The sequence below is a fragment of the Phoenix dactylifera genome, unplaced genomic scaffold (genome assembly GCF_009389715.1).
Source record: "Phoenix dactylifera cultivar Barhee BC4 unplaced genomic scaffold, palm_55x_up_171113_PBpolish2nd_filt_p 000101F, whole genome shotgun sequence".
NCBI lineage: Eukaryota > Viridiplantae > Streptophyta > Magnoliopsida > Arecales > Arecaceae > Phoenix > Phoenix dactylifera.
The window spans coordinates 961,750-987,736 of NW_024067683.1; the positions used below are offsets into that span (position 1 = coordinate 961,750).

The window sequence follows — 25,987 nt, forward strand, 5'->3', positions numbered from 1 at the left end:
TTTTATTTTTATTGGAATAAATTTATTTTTCTCTTTTAATTTGTTTTCCACTATTTTTGCATAATTTAATTGGTGTCTGGTTGGGATCCTGGATCAGCTGACCAGCGACCCATCCGATGACTGAGATTTTATAATCGATGAAGGTGTCAATGATTGTATCCAACAAAATTTGGTGCTAGCAACCAACTAACCCATACTATTAGCTCCCGTAAACTGACCTTCAAATCATACAGGCAAAACGAGTCGAAATGGGTCACCACGGTGTCTCATTTTACTTTTTCCCAGTTAAGTTCAAAAAGAGAAGACGGCATAATAACCCGAATTATTCATTTTGCTTTTTCCCGCGAAGTTAAAAAAAAGAACAGAATAATACCCTAGATTGTTAAAGCGCTGCCAGCCTTTTGTCCTTGTCTTCTTGGTTCCTTTTTCTTGTTCGCTGTCGCGCAGTTCCTCCGGTTCTCTTCCGCACTCCACTCGCAAAGGGAGGCCGATCCGATGCTCCCCTACTCGCCCCACTCCTCCAAATCTTTCCTCTTCTCTTCTCTCTTTTTCTTCGTCGCTGTTTTGCTCGTGGATGTGGCTCTCGCTGGAGATCCGTTTGTATACTTGGACTGGGACGTGTCCTACATCTCCGTCTCGCCTCTCGGAGTTAAGCAGCAGGTCGGTCCACATAAATGCCTCGTTTACTTTCATGTATTCTTTATGTGATGCAGTCTTAATTTTTTTGGTTGGGGGCTCACAAGTCTTCAAGTGAAGCATGAGTACTGTTCTAGTGTTCTTTTTGGGAAGGACAAGTTGGTAGATTGGTATTGTTGAACGTCATTCTATATTATTAGTGCATGCCCAAAAGAAAACATATAATGTATAGGCTCTCCCAAGAAATTCCCCATTTACCTTTTATAATAAGCCTTGAAGGGAACAAAATGAGAATTTTGTTCTAGTGTTGTGAGCTGGTAAGAAAATTGGGTGGTGTGATGGGAATGGAAAAGGGAAGAAGAAGTTGACAGGTTAGTTTTGATTTGGCTTTGGATTGGTTCACTCGTTGATCCATATCCAATCCATATTTGGAAGGTCATATGTCATGATCCAAGCCTAATCCAAGTGTTTTTTATTTGAGTTAGACTGGATTATATTTTTTGGAGTCAGTTTTTTGTCAGAAGTGAATCAGTCAAATCCAGTTGCAGCCCTTGTGACCTTAAGTAAAGATTATATATTTTTCAGCATATTGTATTAACTAGTGGATTTTAGAGATTATCAACTTAAGACTCCTCTATCTAGTAAAGATTTACTTTTCTACAAAATTATTCAATTTTCCTTTTCCTACCTGTAGTCCTTTTGCAGGTGACATGCCCAAAAATTATCAAATGTGCAATAATTTAGTATAGCACCATGTCTCCTAAGTAGGTCTATCAAACAAGTGAGTTGTTCATGAGATGACTCATATTCAACTGTAAATTTGGCTTGCATTGGCTTGATTAATGAAAGGTAGGCTTACCTCACTTGAGCTAGACCTGATTAAGCTCATAGTATAAATAGATAAATAATTTAAGTATATTAACTATTATTTTAGTTATTCTTATAAAATATTATTTTATAATTAGTTATTGCAAAGAGATAAAAACTAAAATAGTTTGTCCAAAATATTTAAACGAAAGTCTTCAAAGACCTTAAGCTCTCACTAGATCTCATAAACAAGCTGTTCATGAATAGAACGAATTTAGGTTGAATAAATAAGCTGGCTTTACCTATGCTTGGCTTTCTTGAGGTCGGTTCAGTTACATTTCTACTGCTAAAGTATCCTAATCTTGAGTATTTTGTAACGGAATGAATCAAAGAGAAGAATAAGCTCTGCAGAAAACATGTTCCTTAATGAACATGGTCATCATCATACATATTGTGGTTTAGTTTTTTCCATTCTAAAATCTTGTTTTCTTAAAGTATGTAGTCAATTATAAATTATCACAATGTTCTCCAATGCCTAGAATATTCTTGAAATATACAAGATATGGAAAGAAATAGAGGGAAAAATATTCTTTAATAGGTCTAAAACTTTGCAGTAAGACTGCTTGGAGAATGATGGACGAGCCATGATTATCTCCAGGAGGCCCAGGTACTTGGATGCGGGTTAGGTTCAATAGGATTAGAGTTTCCACTAGGATGGACAACAATACATGACAAACTTTATGTTCCATGTTAAGTACATGATAACTTCACAAAGGACCACGGATAGCTTCATGTGCTTCACAGCCCAAATTTGAATCTTGAAAGCCATTTTCTCTATATTTGCTTACTAGAAATTGCTTCTAATGCATAATAGACCTAGAGAGCACCCAAGTTATATATTAAAACTGTTAATTTTTTCTCCAGCAAGTTAGATTTAGCATGTTTTTATCACATTTCAAGAAAAAAAAAATCCAAGAAGAGTGCATCCACCTTCCTCCTTGAGTTCAAATAAGTACTGATTGAGGTTCGACCATTAAGGTTAATGATCTGCTAGTAAAGAGCTTTAGGCAAGAGCCTTCCAACCATGTAGATTTGTATAGAAGACAAAAATAAAAGGAAGGGGGTGCAAATCAGTGGCTTAGCTACTCGATTCTTGTTCAGGATTTTTGATATTTCAACACTTTATGAGAGTAGGAGTGTAGAAAAGAGGGTTGGGTGGTATGATACCATGTACTGGCATGAAGAGAAGCTGACAGGTGCATGAGTTAGCTGTGGAAAGGAGGGCTGGTGTTCTCATGGATTACATCATAAGATAATTGGGATTTGAGAGAGTGATATGATCTCCATGATGTCATTTAATTAGGATCTAAGGAATTCTTAGACACATAGAAAAGAGCCCCTGGAAGTGCATATGTTATTCTAATTGAGAATTATTGTTATTCAACTTGGTTGGTTAACTTACCTATTTTAGGGCTATTTTTTTTAAGGGTTTTGCATGGATACCCTTCTAAATATCGGATTTTGCATGAATACCCTTCCAAAATTGATATTTGCATATATACCCTCATAAAATTTTGTTATTGTACAAATGCCCGTAATATAACAGTTGTTCTAACTGTGTTAAGAAAAATCATATTTATATTAATTAAAAATAAAATAAAAATTTAAAATTATGCTATTGTCCCTGTCTTCTTCCCCTGCTATCGGGATCACAATCTATTTGCATGTCTACCCATTAAAAGTATTTTAGTCATTTTAATTTGAAATCATTAATTTTTTAACGTCATTAGATAGCATGGGTACATATGCAAAAACAAAAATAAAAAAAGGGTAGAATGGCAAAACAAGTGTTTTACGAAGGTATACATGCAAATATCAATTTTGGAAGGGTATTCAGACAAAATCTGATATTTAGGAGGGTATTCATATAAAAAACTCTTTTTTTAAGGTTGGAGGCATCTTCATTGGCATATATTGAAAGACCTAGCATGGAAAGATTCTAGGCTTTTAAAAGGGCCACCAATGGAAGTGCATCCAGAATTCTAGACTCTAGAGTCATGAGATGACAAGGTGGTTTCCCTTTATAATTTCACACAAGGAGGGTAGCTTATGCATGTACCGAGGGTTGGGGGATTTAGAGATTTTGTTGGCACATAAAGAATTGCTCAACTTTGGGAGGACCATCATCCCCTGCATGCCCTTGTGCAGTTTCATCCTTGTTGGAGATAATATCGAAAGAATAAATAGATGATTCTACTACATCTTAATGATTTAACCACCATGTCTATGAGCATGTTCTAGAAAGTGGCAACAGCATGTTGGTGGCTAGAGTATCATATAGTGCCTAAGTAGGTGCTGAGGCATTTCTTATTTAAATAGAGTCAGTTCATAAGAATAAATGAATATAAGTAGAAAGCAAAGAAAATTAGAAATGTGGAGAAAGAGGTGGCAAAGATAGAGGAGGAAAGTGAGGGGGAGGAAAAGGAGAATAAGCAAAAGATGAAGGGAGGAGATAAAGGATTATAGGAAGCAAAGCAAGAAGTGGAGAGGAGAAGAATGAAGGGGAAAAGTACTTAATTGCAAAGGGTAGCAAAAAAGAGGTCGAAACAATGCAATGATCTACTTCTTCATCTTCATTGTTGGCACTCTTTTTTTTAATTACTTTCTTTAGCTTTGTGGTAGACAACCTCTCTAGCTTTCTGCTTGGGGTTGGCATTAGCAATCTAATGGGCCTTATCAGCAAATGCCACCATTTGATTAAGGCATTATACAGAAAAATGATAGCAGATTAAGATGACAGCATGCAAATAACATAGATTCAACACTAGAATACTTGCAGTTATCAAAGAGGAAAGGCCCAACTGCAGTCGGATCTAGTTAAAATATTTTAACAACAATATTGTATCTTCGATCAATCAAAAAGAAAAAGATGAGCAACCTGCTGTTATATTCAGGCAACTGTAGCAGCAAATAAAGCATAAAAATGATTTAGATAAAAGTTTTAGTAAGGAGAAGGGAGTAGATTAATGGAACAACATGATAAGGAGTAGGTTAGAAAGAGAGAAAAGAATAGGGTAAGAAAGGGGTAGAGCAAGGGATGCCTAACCAAGGTTCAAGAAGCTCTTCTTGTCTTCAAAATATTTCTCTGTACCATCCTTTGGAACAGACCTTTTCTTCTCTTTATAGACTTTATCAATCGCCTATAACTTCCTAGGTTTGAGTCAATAAGGTTTTGTACATACATCGTAAGAAATTCCCTGAAATCTGCTAATTAACTAATGGAGCCCTATTAGGACTCCTAATTGAGCCCGGCACCATAGAAATCACTGTTCATGCATCATGCTACAGTGATGCATGAACCGTACCTTGCCCCACATTAGCGTCCAAAGTCCAAACTAATCTGAAAGAACTAAACTAAGATAAGAAATAAAAGATGCCAATCAGCAGTTAACCTGGGGCTGTTGGATGAAGTTAGAGCTTTGCCTTGCTTCAGAAATATTCCTTGCAGCAGTTTGAGACCATAAAATGCCCCGAAGCTGTCGCATTCATGGTCTCAGTCCTCTGTTTGCTTGAACAGCAATCTGATTGCTTTCAAGGCTGATTTTTGTAGCCATTCCACCCTCCCTTGGTCCTTAGCTGCTGATCTTCAATGATTGCTGCATCACCTTTAGTCCAGTCTTGGACTATAACCAAGTTTCCCAACATGGATCATTTGTCAAATATATGAAAGAATGCATGGTACTTTACTCTGTGACTTCTTAGAAGGATATCTTCCAGACTATTCACTATAGCTTTCACTTATTTCTTACCACGGAAGCAAAGAAATGCAATACAACATGTTGGTGTCGATTTAGCAGTCAGATTTTGGTGGTAGTTCTCATAAGTCTAGAGCATAGAAGGGCTAATTTAAAGAAGCTAGAGTCAAGGGACAAGAGATATATCCTTTGCAAGTATGGTGACTATTGTCAATTCTAAAATGTCTTAGCCAGTATCTATCAAGAAAAGCTTTATTGATGGAAAAGATAGTTTGGCGAACCTTTTGCTGAAAAGCATCTCCTGAATGTTAGATGCATAAATGGGTCAATTTTACTAGCAGCCTCTCATGTATGGACTTGAGCAGTGGATGTGGGAAATGACACCTTTGTGGCTGAAAACTATGAGCATCTGCTGTATGCATGTGGAAATCAGCTCTTATGTGCTTGAAAAACACATTTCTAGGAAATATTTACTCGTTGATGATTAAAGTCATTTCATCATCAGCTGTAATTATTCAAGATTGATGTATCATTGAAAGCAATACAGTAGCCATGCTAGGCTGCAGATATGGAAAGTCTCAATGATGGTCTGGTCTGGGTATTATTTGAATTTTCTAAAATCAGTCTGCTGTGAGAGCTAAAATATCTTTTTTTTTTTGGAGGATTTTCAACTGATATCTTATTAGAATGAATCGATTTGCCTAAAAGTTACTTGACCCAAAAAAATGTTGAAATGATTTTGACAAGTGCTGAGATCTAGGGACCTGTTATTTGTATGCATGTATATCATGTGAACTTTTATCTGCAACTTTGTGAGAAAGCTTTTATACCTTACATTCTTTGCTACAACACATGATGCAAGGAACTTTTGTCTTTCCTTTTTTTTGGGACAAAAGTAAACTTCATGAAGACATTTTTGTTGTTGTGAACAATTTATTACCTCTAAATCACAAATGCAGGTTATTGGAATCAATGGGCAGTTTCCTGGACCAATTGTGAATGTGACAACAAACTGGAATGCTGTTGTGAATATCCAAAACAATTTAGATGAACCTTTTCTTGTCACTTGGTATGTTCGAGGGTTGTCTGTTCTTTTAATATTTCATATGATGGTGGTCGTTAATGATAATGGTGATGCCAATTTGATGTAGGAATGGTTTACAGCAAAGGAAGAACTCTTGGCAGGATGGTGTTTTGGGGACAAATTGCCCCATCCCTTCTGGTTGGAATTGGACATACGAGTTTCAGGTCAAAGACCAGATTGGAAGCTTCTTTTATTTCCCTTCGATCAATTTTCAGAAGGCTGCAGGTGGTTATGGTGGAATTATAGTAAACAACAGAGATGTAATTCCACTGCCCTTTGGGACACCAGATGGGGATATTACAGTCTTCATTAGTGACTGGTATAACAAGGGCTACAAGGTCAGGCTAATCTCTCTTCTAGAAATTAATGATAATAAATGCAGGAAATTTGCTTGGATCACTTTTACTTTTACTGACAGTTAAGGTAGACAGGAACTCAGAAAAACTCTTGAAGATGGAAGTGATCTTGGGATTCCTGATGGGGTCCTCTTCAATGGTTTGGGACCCTACCACTACAATGAATCAATTGTGCCTGATGGCATAGCTTATGAGATAATAAATGTGGAGCCAGGTAAACAACCAAATATGTGTGTAGGTATAATTATTGCATATTGTGTTTTGCTAAATACATCAATTGTCACTGTCACATCACATGCCACTTTTTATCAATAACACAGCCACTACAGGCTCTAGCCCAGGAAATAATCTCAAAGAAAGATCCATAACTAGCACCGGACTGTTTTTCATTTATCCTTTTTGTGTGGAGGCATCTTTCTTTAAGATATATACCTAGCTAAATTATGTGGTGCAGTTCCAAACAAAATGTGGCATCTCAGATCATTATCCTGTGTGAACTTTTATTAAGTGGTAAATATGGTCAAAATAGTAGCTTGGTTCTTGAAATATTAGAATTATTTTATTATTTTATTCTTCAATATTACCTTCAATATTATGGTTTTCAATCCCCTAGTAAGCAAATGATTGATATTTTGTTTGTAGCTTTAGTTAATTTAACTTCTCTTTTTATACCAGGGAAAACATACCGAATACGAGTGCATAATGTTGGCATATCAACTAGTCTAAACTTTAGAATCCAGAACCACAACCTTCTCCTTGTAGAGACAGAAGGATCTTACACTGTTCAACAGAACTATACAAACATGGATATCCATGTGGGACAGTCTTATTCATTTTTGGTCATGATGGATCAAAATGCTAGCAGTGACTACTATATTGTGGCAAGTGCTCGGTTTGTTGGTGCAGATACCAGGAATAGAGTAACAGGGGTTGCTATATTGCACTATTCCAATTCCCAGGGTTCTGCTTCTGGTCCACTTCCTGACGGCCCAGATGAGGCTGACACATACTTTTCAATGAACCAAGCAAGGTCCATCAGGTATCCTGGAGTTTTGAATTCAGGTGCTTGCAAATGCTTTCATTTGTATGGATGTTTGTCACTGTTTATGTTCCATCTTGTAAATTTTCTCTACTCAGATGGCTTGATATGTTACTTAACCCTCTAATGTGAAGCATATGGTGTCTCATAATTCTATTTTAGATGGAATGTTTCTGCTGGTGCTGCTCGACCCAACCCACAGGGATCTTTTCGATATGGTGAAATCACTGTCACTGATGTGTATGTGCTACTGAACAGACCTGCAGAGCTTATAAATGGGCAGTTGCGAACTACTTTGAATGCCATTTCTTATGTTGCCCCTTCAACACCTCTGAAGCTCGCACAACAATTTAATGTGCCAGGAGTATATAAGATGGATTTCCCAAATCAAATGATGAACAGACCTGCAAAATTTGATACATCTATAATCAATGGCAGCTATAAGGGTTTCACAGAAATTATATTCCAGAACAATGACAGTACTGTTCAAAGCTATCACATGGATGGCTATGCATTTTTTGTTGTGGGGTAAGGTTTTGAGGACCAAGATATGCATTTTTGGTTATTTTTTAATATATTTCTAGAAATTGATTCCTAATCTTTTATATTTGATATTAGGATGGATTATGGAAACTGGACAGAGAATAGCAGAAGTACCTATAATAAATGGGATGGAGTTGCTCGTTGCACAACACAGGTATAGTGTTTTTAATTTTGAACTTGCGTCCTTAAATGGCTCCAGTGACCTAAGTCATTAACATGAAAAGAGGAAAAAAAACTAAAATATTCGCTAGTCTCGAGCATAATTCACAGGTAGGAGAAAATATTCTCTTGCTGGAGTTTGATATTCTATTACTATCCATCCATAATACGATGCCATATTATGCCTAAAAATTCTAGCAGGGTCGGTGGAACCGTTCCGAACCGGACGGTTTTGGTCGTATCGAGCCGTCCCAACGGCGGACCGGAATAAAAACAAAATCCATCACCGGAGGGAGAGAAGGAGAAGGAAAGAGAGAGCGAGCGGGAGAGGTAGAGGAAGAGAGAGGAAGGTGGAGGCTAGCTGGCGGAGTGCCGCTGGAGGCCGGCGAGCTGCACGGAGGAGGCTCCTCCGGGCTTCGCAGCCGAGTCCCCCATTTCGTTCGAAATAGGGGTTCGACCTTTTTTTAATTTTGCGACTTTTAAGTGAAGTTGAGAAATCTCTCTTCTTTTTAATTTTACGATATTTAAGTGAAGTCGACAAATGGCAAGCGATTTACCGACTTCAGTTAAAAGCCGCGGAGCCCTCCTCTGCCTTCTCCGCCCGGGTTGCCGGCCCCCTCTCTCCCTCTTCTCCTCTCTCTTTTTTTCTCTTTCCTGTTCGCCCTCTCCCCTGCCTCCTCTACTTTGTCTGTACGGGGCTAGCAAGAAACAGTACGGGGCGAACCGTTCCGTGCCGCTGGGCAACCGGTCCGGGCTCCGGTTTCGGCAAACTAATAAATTTTAAAGCTATAATATCTTGATGTTATTTGTTGGCCAGGGGCATGGTATGCTGAATCGGCCCATACCGGCCGGTCCGGTACAGCGGTGGAAAACGGTACGGAATTGTATCGGCCCCTGTACGGGCCCACAAAGTGGTAATCTTTTTTTGTTAACAAATACGATAATAGTCTTAGATTGCCTTATTTAAGTTGGATTGTTCTTCATTATTTGGTTAGCCAATATTGTAAATCAAAGAAAAATGGAGCAAATTCTGATCAAAACAAAATGAAAGAAATGGTGGAAATGCATTAGAAGGTCCATCTTTACTAAAGGAGATATATTAGTAACATCTGATAGGTTAGTGCTACTATTATTGCTGATAGCTTTCATGTTAGATGTATAAGTGAATACACCTCTTTTGTTGTGCTCGAGATTCGTCGAACTAGCCCTAACCACCCAGTTTAGGTGTACCAATACCGAATTGGTGAGTAACTGGGATGGTAAGGCCTCTTAATTCAGCCGGGTTTGAATTGGGCTAAAGCAGGCTAAATTGATCGATTTTTCTAGGTTCTAAGTGGTTTTAGGCAGTTCTAGGATCGATGCCTCTCCTATTTATACCTCCTCGATCTCTCTCTCTCTCTGTATGTGTCTCTCTCGAGCATATTGCCCTGGCCAATCTTTCTCTCTCAAGCATGCCGCAATGGTGATGGCGACAGCAATACACATACCCTCATACCTTATCGATCTTAGTGCCGACCATTGGAGTACCCTCTCTTCCTCCTCGCTGAGCTCTTGATTCGGAGAAGAATGAGAACAAGAAAAGTAGAAGAGGCATTTTGGTGCATTGGTGCCTGATCGGCATGATCAAGCATACTATGTGTTGTGCAGTATAGTATGGTACCCGGTACCTGACCGGCACGGATTTAGCTAACTTTGCTTCATATCAGGATTGGTGATGCCTCAGGAGCACAATAAAAATAGGAATATTTGGATCGCTAGAAGCTAAAATAGATTAGTAAAGCAAGTGTACCATAACATGTCTTCATGATCTTATGAAACAAAAAGAATGTTGGATATCAGGACCATTTTATTATTAGTCTTTATGTTTCAATTTATACTGTACGGAAAAACAAATGATTGAGCTTGCAGCACGTTTATTCTTGATGGAGGTGATTAAGAAGAGAAACAAAACATCTGTGAACTAGGACATGCAAAAGTGGAGTGATGGACAATTAGGTGGTTGACTGGATAAAAGTTTGGGGGAAGATGATAAATTGGTGACATTAGTTACTTAGTATAGATGATCGCAGTATGGACTGCTTATTGGGCTATCAATCAATTGAGTTGTCGATGGAAACCTTATGTTTGTAGCGATCCGGCAAAAGGGCTTGCAAATTAGTAAATAAACTGAGCTTTAATCTAGATTCGGAGCTTAAAATAGTTTTGATCTGAGTCCTCCTCTATTGCATTCAATGAGTTACATGCAAATATCATAGTAAATAATTATCAATATAAATGCATTATTTCTATTTATTTGATAAGTATAATATATATTAATAGAAAAATGAATTCAGTAAATTAACCTTTTACTCACATTTTTTAGTGCCAACATCACCACAAGCCCCCTTATGCTTCCCTTGGTTTGTCCTTCCTCCTTGCTGAAATCCTAACACTAGACATCCCCTCACCTTCTTCTATCTCAATCTCTACATCCTCCTGTGTTCCTAAAACACTTCACCTTGCACCATTTAAAATCACAATAACAAATCCAATTAGCGTCACTTTGAATTTGTACCCAACCTAATCCACTAGTACCACCCTCTTCGGAATCCTAATTGTTGCTACTTTGTTTCTACTCCTTTCAGATTTCCTTTTTCTTCTGGTGGATGAGAAATTTGGGTATTGTGTTGTTCTTAATATTCTTTGATGGCAACAGATTCTGTTAGCATTCCATGCAATCAAACAACAAATTCATTTCCCACTTCATAGATTTATGATAGGATGCCTTTGTTGAATTTGCATATGCTGAAGCTAGTTGGTAATCAAGGTGACAGAAAGTTGATGATATTGATTGTCCTTGAACCCTACAACTTTAGCAGCTTGAGGTAATGCTAATTAAGAATTATGTTTTTATGATAAGGCATCATAATGTACTGGATTAGAAAGCTTGGGTGTCAGAGAGTGTCAAAAGACAACAACCTATACAATATTAGAGCTAGATGCAGATAAAAAGCTCGCTCGAATGTCAGGTACCAAGATAAGGTCTCCTATGCTACAAGCTAGGTTATCTGGACCAAGGTACGCCACATCGTACTGAACCAGGTAGTATGGGAGACATACTAACACTCAGTACACTGACGAGCCCCCATACCGGGTGTACCGATACAGTAATTGTGTGGCACCGATACGAGGCCCAGTACCGAGATGGCGTACCTTAATCTGGACACTTCAGTTTTTGGGTGTTCTAGGGTGTTGGGACTTCTGAAGACACAAGATGATGAGGCAATATATGACACTCCAACAAATGGAGTTGCTTGCTTTCTTTTTAGGATAAAATAATGGAGGTTCTTGCTTACTAGAGTTAGGGTTAGCACTTGTGTTTTTTTTTTCAAAAAATATTTTGGTAAAAAAACACTCTGCAACTGATTGCATGAATTCGCAAATACATTAAATTTAAAATAAATTAGTGTAAAATGTCCAAATTCTCTAGTTAACTAGAATTTCTTTTTACTTTTTAGTTTACATTAGTCAGCATCAAATTTTGAGATAATAATAATTTTTTTATTTTGATCAATTGTACCTAGTGGAAGTATCTGCATGTGGGGATTTTCAAGGGTTAAAGCGTCAAACACTTCAAACACCTATCTACAATGTTTTAAATATTGGTACCAAGTCCTACATTGTTTTTCCATTGGAACGGGTATAGTACCAATGTTGATAGTACATACCAGGATAGGCTGAATCGGACCAAACTGCTCGGTTCGGCTTGTACCGAGCGGACTCGGTGGGAAACTGGGTTGGTTCCCCTATTACAATCGGTTTTGACCCCGAACCGGCCGGAACGGGTTCCGAACCGACTGAAACCAGCCTGAAAAGGACCGAATCGGCCGAAACTGGCCTAGAACTGGTCTAGAATCAGCCGGTTCTGTTCAGACTCAGTGCAAACCATCCGGATCGCACCGAGTCGACCCAATTCGGAACTGAGCCTCCTCCCCCTCTACTTTTGTTAAAAACAAGTGTTTGGCCTTCCCAACACTTTGTTTTGGAAGTTCGTTTAGCCGACAGCTAAACAGCTCTTCCGTTTTTTCAATTTGCAAAATCACATCGATTCAGTGCGGTTGAAGAAAGATTCAAGCCTAAATAAGGTGTGCTTTCTCTCTTCTATCTCATTTTCTCAATTTTTTTGGCTTGAAAAAATAGCTCAAAATTTGCCAAATAAAGAAAGATCATGCCAAAATTTTTGATTTGGCATTGATTTTATTATATATTGTAGATCTATAGATGATCTACATGATGACATAAAATTTTCTATTTTTGGATTATATATAATGTTTAAAAATAAAAATATATTTTTGGATTAAAAAATAAAAAATATTTTTTTTTAAAAATATAAAATTAGAAGTATATTTAGGGGCATGCAAACTATTCTTCAGCAAAATTTGGTATTCATTTATTTAAGTTTTAATGCAATCACGTGTATAGTGGCTTATGCCTAAATTTGAAAAACAATTAGCAATAAGTAGCCTTAGATGCATTCCCATAGTCCTAAAAATATATATGGTTCTACATACATCTGAGATGAAATTAATTTTTTAAAATATTTATATTTAAAAATTATTTTTAAATTTAAAAATAATTTAAATATATAATTAATTCAAAAAATATGAAAAATTAGTAGTATGTATTACATAACTTAGAAGTAATTCTGAAGTAGAAAATATTTTTTTTTAAATTTATGATATTTAAACAAATTTTTAAATTTAAAAATTATTAAAAATATATAAATAAATAAAAATATAAAATATTTGTATTATGTATTAGATAAATCAGATGTATTTTTTGGATAAAAAATTATCTTCATATTTTAAAATAATTAATAAATCAACATACTTGATAAATTTGCAGGAATGGAATCATCAAGAAAAAAGAAACCAAAGCGTGATATTGGTTAGAATTATGGGCAAATGCTCTTGGGTCGGCACCAATGAAAGTGCGGCTGGTGTAACACAGAGTTCAAGAGCGAAGAGATAACCAGGTTGAAGTAGAACTTAGCTAGTGGTTACCGTGATATACCTATATGCTGGAAATGCCCATAGGAGGTTTGGCAGTTAATAAAGAAGCACTTCGCTGATTTCAGAGCAGCGAAAGAGAGAATTTTCAAGAAGGCGGAGGTGGACCACCGAGCTATAGAGCCACCTTTCATCACTTCAGAGAGTTAGAGGAGGCATCTGCTCCAGATGACGAGGAGGCACAAATTCAGGCTGCCATGCAGGCGAGCTTGGGTGATCAGTTATAGAGGATGAGATAGCCAGGCATAGGGCTCGATTGGGGCTCTTATATTGTGAGTCGGGATTCGATTCTGTGATCAGTAGGGAAAATTTAGAGTTCAGGAGGATCTGCTCAGTTAGAGAGGCTGTCAGCAGAGGTGGTGGCTGTCAGCAGAGGTGGTGGCCGCATTGCATCTATGCTGGAGGCTTTTGATAGAAAAAAGAAGTCATCTAGAGAGATTCCACTAGGAGCGGCAATTCATGATTTAGATTTATATGCCTTTTCCAGCATAGATTCGAAGCAGCAAAGGATTGACATGATGCTGAAGAAGGATAAAAAGATGTGGCGAGTTATTGGATCCTGATTTCACTTCAGCACATCTCACTGAATGTGGCAGACAATGCGTACTATAGGTCTGTCATTTTCTTCATACATGCTGATGGTCTCGTTGTAGATTCTCTAGGCCCAAAGGACATCTACGGTGAGCTTCTTGATAATAATGAGCTAAAAAAATGGATTGCCTTATATAAGAGCAAGTAGTGCACATATGGACTGACAGTGATGTTTGTCAGTCCCGAGTGATAAAATAGTCGATATGCGAATGGCGATACTAAAGGGAGCATTGTCGAGAACTTGGTGATGAGTGATGGGGACATCAGAGCCCTTCATTCAGATGATCTTGAGCCCCCAGATTTGAGTCAGACTCGGATTGGGTCCATTTGAGTTCGAGTTATTTTCTTTTATTACATTATTTGCCTTTTGTCTTAGTCAAGTCAATTTGGTCAGTTGTTTTGTTATTAGACTAGTCAATTGGATTTATGTAATTGGGTCAATTTAGTGGACCAATTTTGCTAAAGAATTAATTGATGTAAGGGTCCAAATTTAGTCAATGTCAATTGATTGATTTGGTCAAGATGTAAGATCTATATAAAGATCACCCCTCTCATGTATGAGGAAATTGATAATTGAATGAAAAAATCCTAGCCTCCCTCTTGTTCTTCTTCTTCCTCCTCTTCTCTTCTTCCTGCATCTCTATAACCTCTTATTCCTTCTCCCTCCTTTCTTCTTCCTCCTTCTCTTCCCTGCAGTAGTTCTACATCAGCTTGGTATCAGAGCCTCGGCTTTGCCTCTGTTGCCAAAGCTCCGGGGTCCTGTTTTTGGACGGACCATCCCGATTTCATTCCCACATCTGCCGCTGCTGCCGCTTGAATCCACCACCTCCCCCACCTTCGGCCCCGCTGCATAGCCACCCACACCGCTTCCGCCTCCTCGACACCACCGCCGAGTCTGTGAAGGCCGGGATCGCCACCCGTCCGCGTCTGACCCTCTCTCTCTCGGTTCTCCCACCAGAAAAAAGGGAAACAACCCGTCGGCTTCAAAAAAAAAAGAGAGGAAAAGCCCCTTCCTCAGATCATCCCACCTGCGGCCGTCCTCATCCCGCTTGCCTCCACCACGTTCGCGGCCACCACTTCCACCCTTCACCCCCGGAAGCTGCCTTCGGCCGTCGCCGTGACCAGCTGCCGCCCCTCACCGTAGGCTACGAAGCCCCGCCGCGCAGCCGCAGAGGATCCCGCCGGCCACTGTGCCCTGTGATGTGCTGCCGGAAGCCGCCGTTTGCCGGGGCCGTGATCGCTGTCTGCCACAGCCTCGGAGCTCCACCCGCAGTCACCGCCGTAGGGGTTGGAGCGCCCTCCCGAATCCATCGGGAGGTTGAAGAAAGGCAGATTAACGGGTAAAAGCCCACCCGTTAACCCACGATCTGGTAATCCGGGTCCCAAAAAAAAAGAGCAGTGCACGTGAGTTGCACGTGCGAACTGTATGGGTATCGGAGCGAGTTGCACCCGACAACCCGAACTCGATAACCCGAACCCATAATGGGTAAAAAAAAGAGAAAAAAAAGAGAAGAAAAAAAAGAAAAAAATGAAAGCCCTTACCTCTGTCATCTTCTTCCTTCTTTCCGTGGCCTCCCCGCCGCGACCGCCCGTTGCACCGTCCAAGCCCGCGCCGCTCCGCCACGCCATCCCCCGTTGTTGTCGAGCCGCACCTCTTGCACCGACCATGTCCACATGCCGTTGCCGGGCCGCGACGCCGCCGATCGAGGCGCCTCCTCCCCGCGGCCAACCACAGCACCGCTCGAACCAGCCGTGATGCCGCCCGAGCAGCCGGCAGGCCACCTGAGCGCCGCCCGCTTCCTCCAAGCGTCGCCTTCTCCTTCCCCCGAGCACACCGCACCCGCTCCTACCATCTCCTTTTCCATCTCCTCTCCCCTGTTCTCCCTTCCTTCGGCCGCATCTTCCTCGATCGCCCCTTCCCTCCCCTCTCGTTTACTCGGGGGTTTCAACATTGAAACCTTCCTCCCCACATCGGGGGCATTTTCCCCGACCCTCACAGCGGCCCACTCTGCATCAGGCTTGTAGTGCACCCCCCGTTCTCACCCGCAAGCCACTAAGTCCAACCCACTGCCCCTGGCCCACAACCCCCCTCTTTCCTTCTTTTCCCGCGGGCCCATTAGGCCTGAGCCGCGCCCCTGAGGCCCATATCAGACCTACCGAATTTCTTTGATCAGGCCTCCAAGTTGCTGATATCAAGTCCACCGAGTTGCTGTGATTCGACCAGATTCGCGCCATCTGACGAGCCGACTCGCCTCGCACCGATCGTCGCCTCAGTCCATGCGCACACGATTCTGGTCGACTACTTCACGACAGGTGATAGGTTTTTATTTTTCTTGGACTTGTTCATTTAATTATGTTCTAGTTCTCTTGCATGATAGCCACATGTTAAAAACTTACATTGCTGTCAAAATTCAGAACATTGAACCTTTCACATCCGAACCTACCCTATTACCCATTAAATCTTGATATTAAATTAGCACACCTTAGTAACTAGACGTTGTTTAACATTATTCGATCAGATTACTTTAGGATCAGAACAAATGTACTACTTGATTGCAATCTAATTTCTTAAATTGAATAATCTTAATCCTTAATTCCGAATAACCAAAGTAAAAATCAGCAACATTTAAGCTTTAAGTTATTCTTGTGAAAACTTGCTGATCTCTGAAATCATAATAGATTGCATTAGTAGGTTGTCCTGCATCAAATTTGGTCCTGCATCATATTTATTAGGGTTTCATTAGTGACACTGCATTTCACATCATCACCTAGTGTTGTCATTGCATGCCAACCCGTAGTGATAGGGAGTACTATTTCAATCAACCTAAAATCCCTGTAGCTATCATGAATTCGGACGTTTTGAGATCTCTCATGAAACAGTTCACTGCCATGCGAGCTGGAAACGAGGAATTCAAACAAGAGATCCGTGAGCTCATGTGAAATTCTAAGACCCCTAAACCACCAACCCCCATCGTAGCCTAACCTAAAATCGGTTTGGCCGCTGTTGCCCAAGGTGACAAGCCAAGAGGGGGGGTGAATTGGTTTCTCTTAATTTTTACTATCTTACTTATGTCAATTTATGAGTTAGTGGAATTTAACAAAGCAAAATACAAACACACAAGAAGTATAGTGGTTCGGTGCTCTCCTAAGCACCTACGTCCACTCCCCAAGCGACCCCTTGGGAATTCACTATAATCCCGCGGATTACAGTTGGATTGTTTTCCGGGCTCACAATCCAAAAACCTTTACACTTTGGTTTTCCGGGATCACTAAAAACCTATGTTGGTTTTACGGGCTCACCAACGAACCTATGTTGGTTTTCCGGGCTCACCAACGAACCTTTACAATTGGTTTTACGGGTTCACCAATAAACCTACACCGTTGGTTTTGCGGGCTTACCAACAAACCTTTACAAGGTGATTAATAAAAGAAGTAAGAAGATTTAAGCTCCTAGATGAGCAAATATAACAATTATAATCTACAAAGAAGAGTTTAGAGAATAGTTATCGCTTGATGAGACTTCTCTCTTCTTTATCAAGGATGCTTCACTTTTCAAGGGTGGATGGAGCTCTTAATGACTCTTGGAATCTGCTCAACCACTTTCTTTTTAACTCTTGAATGAAGCACTTGGATGAAGAAGATTAGGGCACTTGTCTTTCTTGTGTACTCTTTGATATTTTGCAAAAGGATGTTTTCTCTGATGAATAGTGCCACTTTAAATAGTTTCCTTCATCCATTGGACAAGCCCCAATGGTTAGAATTCAAAAACTAGCCGTTACTCACTGTTGGAAGGTCAAAAAGTACTTCTGCAGAACTAGCCGTTATGCTTCTGCCCGTGCTTGGGTCGACTCAACTTTTACTGGGGTCGACCCAACTTTCACTTGGGTCGACTCAACCTTTCCTTGGGTCGACCCTCTCAGAACCACAGAACCTTGTATTTTAGCCTTCCTTCACTTGGGTCGATTCAACATCTTTTTGGGTCGACTCAAGGTTCAGTTGGGTCGACTCAACTTCCACTTGGGTCGACCCTCTCAGGGTTTTCAGAGAACCTATTTTTGAATGTCATTGCCTTTGGGTCGACCCTCTCAGTGTTTGGGTCGACTCAAGTTTGGGTCGACTCAAGTTCCTCTTGGGTCGACCCTCTTAGTGTTTCCAGAGAACTGTTTTCTTGAGGCTTGAGAGGCTTGAGGTTTGGGTCGACTCATCCTTTCCTTGGGTCGACCCAACTACTGTTCATCCGTGCCATTTTTGCAGAAGTGTGCCAGATGCTTTCTTGATGTGCCGGGGTCGACCCAATTAACCTTGGGGTCGACTCAATCCACACTTTGCGGCAACTCAAGGTTAGATTCATCCATATAAACAATGAAATGCATCTTTATCTTATTATATGAATTGTACTGAGAGTAACAGACTTATAAATGATGTATCGAATTAACTTGTAACATACTCTTGATTATTGTATTAATCATCAAAATACCACTATCATCCTCAATCTCCCCCTTTTTGATGATTACAAAATATAGAGTATGAGCCTATTGATACTTATCTTAAAATTAGTTTTAAAAGGGCTCAAGTTGCTGAATTTTAGCTTTTCAAATTTGAGAGTGAAGTCTCCCCCTATTTCATCCAAATGTTTTCAATTTGACCTTTTGAATTACTCCCCCTTTCTTTTATATTTCATTAAAGATGAAACTTCAAAAATTTGAGATAAAGCATGAGTTTCAGATTATGTATCGAGGTGTGAAAGGTATGTGCCAAATTTTAAAATTCTATGTGCCAAATTCTGAAATTCAGTATAAATCTTAGATTTGATCATTTTCATTGTTACAAATTGCTCCCCCTTAAATGTATATGCTTTCCTATTATAATTTTCAACTTGTTTGTCAACTTATTTCTCTTTTCTTGCTCAACTCATTTCTCTTTCCTTGCTTCTCCCCCTTTTTGTTATCATCAAATAGGTGCATGGGAATAGACACAATAATTAACAAACATTTCAGCTTCATTGATCAAAATGGAACATTGTAGTACAATAATGCCAAAACAAAAACAAATACAATGTTCCTCAATGAAAGTTCAAAGTACATGATCAACATAAAATACATATGAGAACTAGATACATATCCTAGGCTCTAATCAGAAATGCTAATATCAGCCTAGGGAGTATCTAATGGCTGTGATCTAGTCCTCATCCCCCTAGCATAAGTGGCGAGGAGAGGTCGAGCCTGATGGGATTGAGTCTGGCGTGGAGCTCGGTGAGCTGGATGACTCTGTGCCGAAATCTCTGACTCAGCTGCCTGTGGCACAGATGGTCCATGAACCTCTCTCTCTGTAGAGCTCCTATCTGCTCTCTAAGAGCACTGATCTCAGCAGTCATGATCTCTAGTCTGCTCGTCAGCCCATCAGTGATAGTCCTCGCCTGAGCTGACATAAGCTCAGTTATCCTACTCCAAAACTCATCTGTGTCTCCCGCAGGAACAGATGACGAAGGTCCAGCCTCTGAAGGTGCAGTAGGATGATCCGTATGCTCCTCATCCTCAGGGATAGGGTCTCCAATATCTGGTATATCACCCTCTGGTGCATCACCCTGAATCCCTGCTCCAGCACGTACCCACTGCCCGTTCACCTTCTCATAGCCCATTCGAATAAGGGTTCGTGCAGTGTATGTGTCAGTGAAAAGTAGATGCCTGGAGATCTCGCCCTCTACAGATATATCGTGCTGTCGGAAGATCAAGGTGAGTATCATACCATAAGGCAGCGAGACTCTGGAGTTGCATATTACCTTCCTCATCTGCCTCAGTATCATAGCCGGGAGATTCAGGGGAATGCCCTGAATAATATGCTCCATAACAACCAGATCTCGCTCTGAAATGAGATCAAGTCTTCCGCTCTTCGGATACAAAATCCGACCAATGAAGTTGTGCAACAACCTTATTTCCGCTGAAAGAGAGCTTGCTATTACATTTTCTGAGTAGTCGAAGTCTTCATTCTCAAGAATCAACTGCAAGGCTCTCAATTTGTTTTCTGGCTTTTCTGGAGTTGCTCCTTCGCAGGGAAGATGAAGCAACTCACTCAAACTTTCTTCGGAGACTCTAACCCTTACTCCGCGAACTTCGGATATAAGCCCTCCCATTCCAGTTTTGAGGAAGGCATAGAACTCACGGACTAATTCCGGGTAGATCACCACATCTAGGGAGCAAAGATACTCCCATCCTTGCCTTCGGATCCATTCCCCCAAACGGAACCCTTCTTGATCCAAAAACTCGGAGTGGATCCTTCTCCCCGTGGTAACCGGTCTTCCCACAAATTTGGCAAGTTGTATTGAAGGGGAGGGAGGAGGAGGTGGCTCTACACGTGTCTCACCTTGTGGAGACACTGTAGATGGCTCTGTAGCATCCCTATCCGCACGTGTGATCCGCGAAACTCTCCCGGATCGCTTGGCTACGGCTCTCTTGGGTCCCATTTCTCCAAGATCTTGATGTAATCTACTGTTTGGAGATGATTGGAGGAGATTTGAGAGTGGGGAATAGGGTTTTCGGAAGAGGACAAAGTGAAAACAGTGCCCTAGATAGCTCACGGGTCCCCCTTTTAACAGTGGGGTCCCGACGTTGGGTCGACCCTAGATTTTTCTTGGGTCGACTCAACGTTGGGTCGACCCTATTCTAGGTTGGGTCGACCCAAGTTCAGAATTTTTTTTTCTTTCTCTTCCTTTTTCCTTTTTAAAAATTTTCTTGCTTCCAATCCTTACAAATTCTTACTGGGACAATGATACATGAATAAGGAATCTATAGATGACAAGTTTGACTCATGTTTCATGGGTTTTTAGAAATGGGAGGAGTGTATCATGAGACTGCTTGCTCCCTTTTATATCTCCTCAATAAAAAGGATCACATATGCCTAATTCCCTCCTAAGCGTGCAAAATCTATCTTCACTCAAAGGTTTTGTGAATATGTCAGCTAATTGTTTCTCAGTACATACATGCTCAATACATATGTTTCCATTTTGCACATGATCTCTAATAAAATGATATCTTATTTCAATGTGTTTGGCTTTAGAGTGCTGAACCGGATTTTTAGTAAGGTTGATGGCACTAGTATTATCACACTTTATAGGAATGTTATCTAGCTTAACTCCATAGTCCTCTAGTTGTTGCTTAAGCCATAGTACTTGAGCACAACAACTGCCGGCAGCTATATATTCAGCTTCAACTGTCGACAGTGCCACTGAATTCTGCTTTTTGCTAAACCATGATACTAAGTTATTTCCTAAAAATTGACATGTTCCACTAGTGCTCTTCCTATCTAATTTGCATCCAGCAAAATCAGCATCTGAGTAGGCAAGCAAATCTAGATAGGAGTCTCTTGAGTACCATAATCCTATGTTTGTAGTTCCTCTTAAATATCTAAGGATTCTTTTAACAGCACTTAAATATCTCCTTAGGATCTGATTGGTATCTAGCACATATTCCTACACTAAACACGATGTCTGGTCTACTAGCAGTAAGGTAGAGCAAGGATCCAATTAATCCTCTATAAAGCTTAATATCAATACTCTTTCCTTTCTCATCTTTGTCTAGCTTACTAGTAGGATTCATTGGAGTGCCTACTCCCTTGTGATTTTTATTCCCAAACTTTTTTAGTATTTCTTTTGTATACTTAGTTTGATGAATGAAGATACCTTCTTTAGTTTGTTTGATTTGTAATCCTAGAAAGAAACTTAGTTCTCCCATCAAACTCATTTCGAATTCTCCGTGCATTAAATCAGCAAACTCTTTGCAAAGATTATCATTTGTGGCACCAAAGATTATGTCATCTACATATATTTGTACCACTAGCAGATTTTCGTCCTTTCTTTTGAGAAAAAGTGTTTTATCTACATTTCCTCTACTGAAGTCATTATTTAGTAGAAATTTGCTTAATCGATCATACCAAGCCCTAGGTGCTTGCTTCAATCCATATAATGCCTTATGTAGTCTAAACACATGATTTGGCAATTCATGATTCTCAAAACCAGGAGGTTGCTCTACATATACTTCTTCCTCTATAAAACCGTTTAAGAATGCACTTTTTATATCCATTTGATACAATTTGAAATCCATGAAATATGCAAAAGCTAGAAGTAATCTAATAGCCTCTAATCTAGCTACGGGAGCAAATGTTTCATCAAAATCTATCCCTTCTTCTTGATTGTATCCCTTAGCTACAAGTCTAGCTTTATTTCTTATAATTACCCCATTTTCATCTAATTTTTTTCTAAAGATCCATTTTGTTCCAATTACAGAGTTATGCTTTGGTCTCTCAGTTAATGTCCATACATTACTTCTTTTGAATTGATTTAATTCTTCTTGCATAGTATTTATCCAATTGGTATCTTTTTCAGCTTCTTCATAAGTCTTAGGTTCTAACTATGAAACAAAAGCAATATAATCATTTAAATTTCTAAGAGAGGATTGAGTTCTTACTCCTTGAGATGGATCACCAATGATTAAGTCTTTAGGATGTCCATATGCATACCTCCATTCCTTTGGCAAGTCTTGAGATTGTGGTGGCACGCAATCATTTTCCTTATCTTGAATTGGCACGTCATCAAGATTTAACTTTTCAAAGTTAATAATTCCTGCATCATCATCAAGAATATTTTCTTTCCTAGCAGACTCACTATCAGACTCATCAAATATAATATTTACTGACTCTTCGACTACAAGAGTTCTTTTATTGAACACTCTGTATGCCCGTGGAGTATCCTAAGAAGATACCTTCATCTGACTTGGCATCAAATTTACTTAGATCCTCCTTGCCATTGTTTAAAATGAAACATCTACATCCAAATACTCTAAGATATTTAGCGGTTGGTTTTTTATTGTTCCAAAGTTCATAAGGAGTTTTCTTGGTTATAGGTCGTATTAAAACCCGATTTAGAATATGGCAAGCAGTGCTTATAGCTTCAGCCCAAAAGTACTTTGGAAGATTTGACTCGCACAACATCGTGCGTGCCATTTCTGCCAAGGTCCTGTTTTTCCTTTCAACCACCCTATTTTGTTGAGGCGTTCTAGATGCTGAAAATTGATGTGAGATACCGTTTTCATTACAAAATTCTTTAAAGTGTTGATTTTCAAATTCAGTTCCATGATCACTTCGAATTGCTATTAAGGTGAGCTTCTTTTCATTTATGATATAATTATAATGTTTCAAGAATGCTGAAAATGCTTCATTCTTATGTGCCAAAAATGAAACCCATGTATATCTTGAAAAATCATCTACTATAACTAGTCCATACTTCTTCCCACCTAGACTTGCAGTTCTAGTGGGTCCAAATAGATCCATATGTATGAGTTCAAAAGGCCTAGTTGTTGATACTATATTCTTTGATTTGAAGGATGATTTTGTTTGTTTTCCTAATGAGCATGGTCCACAAATTTTGTCCTTTTCAAAGATCAATTTTGGCACATCTTTTATTAATTCCGTCTTGACTAGTTTTGATATTAATTCCATACTAGCATGTCCTAGTCTACGATGCCAAAGCCAACTTGTTTCATTTTTCTTTTCTTCATTAGTAATTAAACATAATCCATTTTTCTTGCCTAATTCATGAAGATCTACCATGTAAATATTTCTTTACCTTTGTCCTATAAGTACAATGCTATTATCTTTAGGATTTGTGATTATGCATACTGATGCTTCAAATGTGACTTTAAACCCTTTATCACAAAATTGACTTATGCTAAGTAGGTTATGTTTCAAACCATTAACTAATAAGATATTTTCTATGAAGGTAGATGGAGTAATAAAAATTTTACCCTTTCCAATGATATACCCTTTTTCATTGTCTCCATAGGTTACTACTCCATCCTTCTTAGATTCCAAGGTGACAAATTGGTCTACGTCACCGGTCATGTGTCTTGAACAGCCGCTATCTAGATACCATCGTTTATCCACTTTATTAGCTGCAAGACACCCCTCATCGTCATTGGCCATATGGCATATTTGGGCCGTCTCTTGATGATCTTCCTCTTCCGAACTTGACTCCTCACTTTCACTCCATTCAGCCATGAAGTTCTTCTTTTTAAGTTTTCTTGCCATCCACTTTAGTTCCGGGCAATCTATCTTATAATGCCCGGGCTTGTTACACTCATAACAAATAGGTGTTTCCTTTTCCTTTTCTTTGTCCTTACCCTTTTCTTTGCTTGAGCTACCTTTGAAGAAGGGTTTCTTTTTATGAAATCTCTTCTTACCTCTCATAAATTTTCTGAATTTTCTTCCAAGCATAGCCATTCCTTCTTCATCAAATTCATCATCATCATCAAATTCTTCCGACTCAGTTTCTTGTTTTGGAGTGGTAGATTTTAGGGCAATGGTCTTTCTTCTCTTGACCTCATCTTCTGAATTTTGCCTCATGGTCAACTCATGGGTCATGAGTGATCCTAGAAGTTCCTCTAATTGCAGTGTATTGAGGTCCTTTGCTTCCTGAATTGCGGTTACCTTGGCCTCCCAAACTCTTGGTAGAGACCTGAGAATTTTTCGCACCAATTCAGAGTTAGTATAAGACTTTCCTAAACTCTTTAGCCCATTTATAATTTCAGTAAAACGAGTAAACATATCAGTTATGGACTCAGTGGATTCCATTTTAAACAATTCATACTTATGTACTAATATGTTTATTTTTGACTCCTTAACTTGATTGGTTCCTTCATGTGTGACCTCAAGTTTATCCCAAATTTCTTTTGCAGAGATGCATGTAGATATTCTATTGAATTCACTTACATCTAATGAACAGTAAAGTACATTAATCGCTTTAGCATTTAATTGTGCTAATCTTCTATCACTTTCATTCCAATCCATTTTTGGTTTGGATATGATAGTGCCCTCTATACTAATTGTGGGTGTGTGAGGTCCTCTAGTTATAATATACCACAATTCATAGTCTAGAGCTTGAATGAATATCCTCATCCTAGCTTTCCAGTATGTGTAATTTGTGCCATTAAATAGAGGAGGTCGATTTGTGGATTGCCCCTCACTCATAGAACATCCCACTTGGGTTGTCATGATCTTTGACTCTTGATTGTGAGATCAACAAATACTATAGGAGCACCTTGCTCTGTTACCACTTATTGCCCAAGGTGACAAGCCAAGAGGGGGGGTGAATTGGTTTCTCTTAATTTTTACTATCTTACTTATGTCAATTTATGAGTTAGTGGAATTTAACAAAGCACAATACAAACACACAAGAAGTATAGTGGTTCGGTGCTCTCCTAAGCACCTACGTCCACTTTCCAAGCGACCCCTTAGGAATTCACTATAATCCCGCGGATTACAGTTGGATTGTTTTCTGGGCTCACAATCCAAAAACCTTTACACTTTGGTTTTCCGGGATCACCAAAAACCTATGTTGGTTTTACGGGCTCACCAACGAACCTATGTTGGTTTTCCGGGCTCACCAACGAACCTTTACAATTGGTTTTACGGGTTTACCAATAAACCTACACCGTTGGTTTTGCGGGCTTACCAACAAACCTTTACAAGATGATTAATAAAAGAAGTAAGAAGATTTAAGCTCCTAGATGAGCAAATATAACAATTATAATCTACAAAAAAGAGTTTAGAGAATAGTTATCGCTTGATGAGACTTCTCTCTTCTTTGTCAAGGATGCTTCACTTTTCAAGGGTGGATGGAGCTCTTAATGACTCTTGGAATCTGCTCAACCACTTTCTTTTTAACTCTTGAATGAAGCACTTGGATGAAGAAGATTAGGGCACTTGTCTTTCTTGTGTACTCTTTGATATTTTGCAAAAGGATGTTTTCTCTGATGAATAGTGCCACTTTAAATAGTTTCCTTCATCCATTGGATAAGCCCCAATGGTTAGAATTCAAAAACTAGCCGTTACTCACTGTTGGAAGGTCAAAAAGTACTTCTGCAGAACTAGCCGTTATGCTTCTGCCCGTGCTTGGGTCGACTCAACTTTTACTGGGGTCG

The 25,987-nt window shown here is 39.4% G+C and overlaps 1 protein-coding gene across 1 annotated transcript in view; it reads left to right on the forward strand.

Moving 5' to 3' along the window:
- Positions 1 to 402: 402 nt before the first annotated feature.
- LOC103698389 (monocopper oxidase-like protein SKU5) overlaps positions 403 to 25,987 on the forward strand; it is a 42,638-nt gene continuing 17,053 nt past the window's right edge. The window contains exons 1-7 of the mRNA XM_039116549.1: positions 403 to 660; positions 6,158 to 6,267; positions 6,350 to 6,620; positions 6,714 to 6,852; positions 7,314 to 7,677; positions 7,840 to 8,205; positions 8,296 to 8,374. Coding sequence (XP_038972477.1) covers positions 496 to 660; positions 6,158 to 6,267; positions 6,350 to 6,620; positions 6,714 to 6,852; positions 7,314 to 7,677; positions 7,840 to 8,205; positions 8,296 to 8,374 — 1,494 coding nt within the window. The 5' untranslated portion in view covers positions 403 to 495. The remainder of the gene's footprint in view (positions 661 to 6,157; positions 6,268 to 6,349; positions 6,621 to 6,713; positions 6,853 to 7,313; positions 7,678 to 7,839; positions 8,206 to 8,295; positions 8,375 to 25,987) is intronic.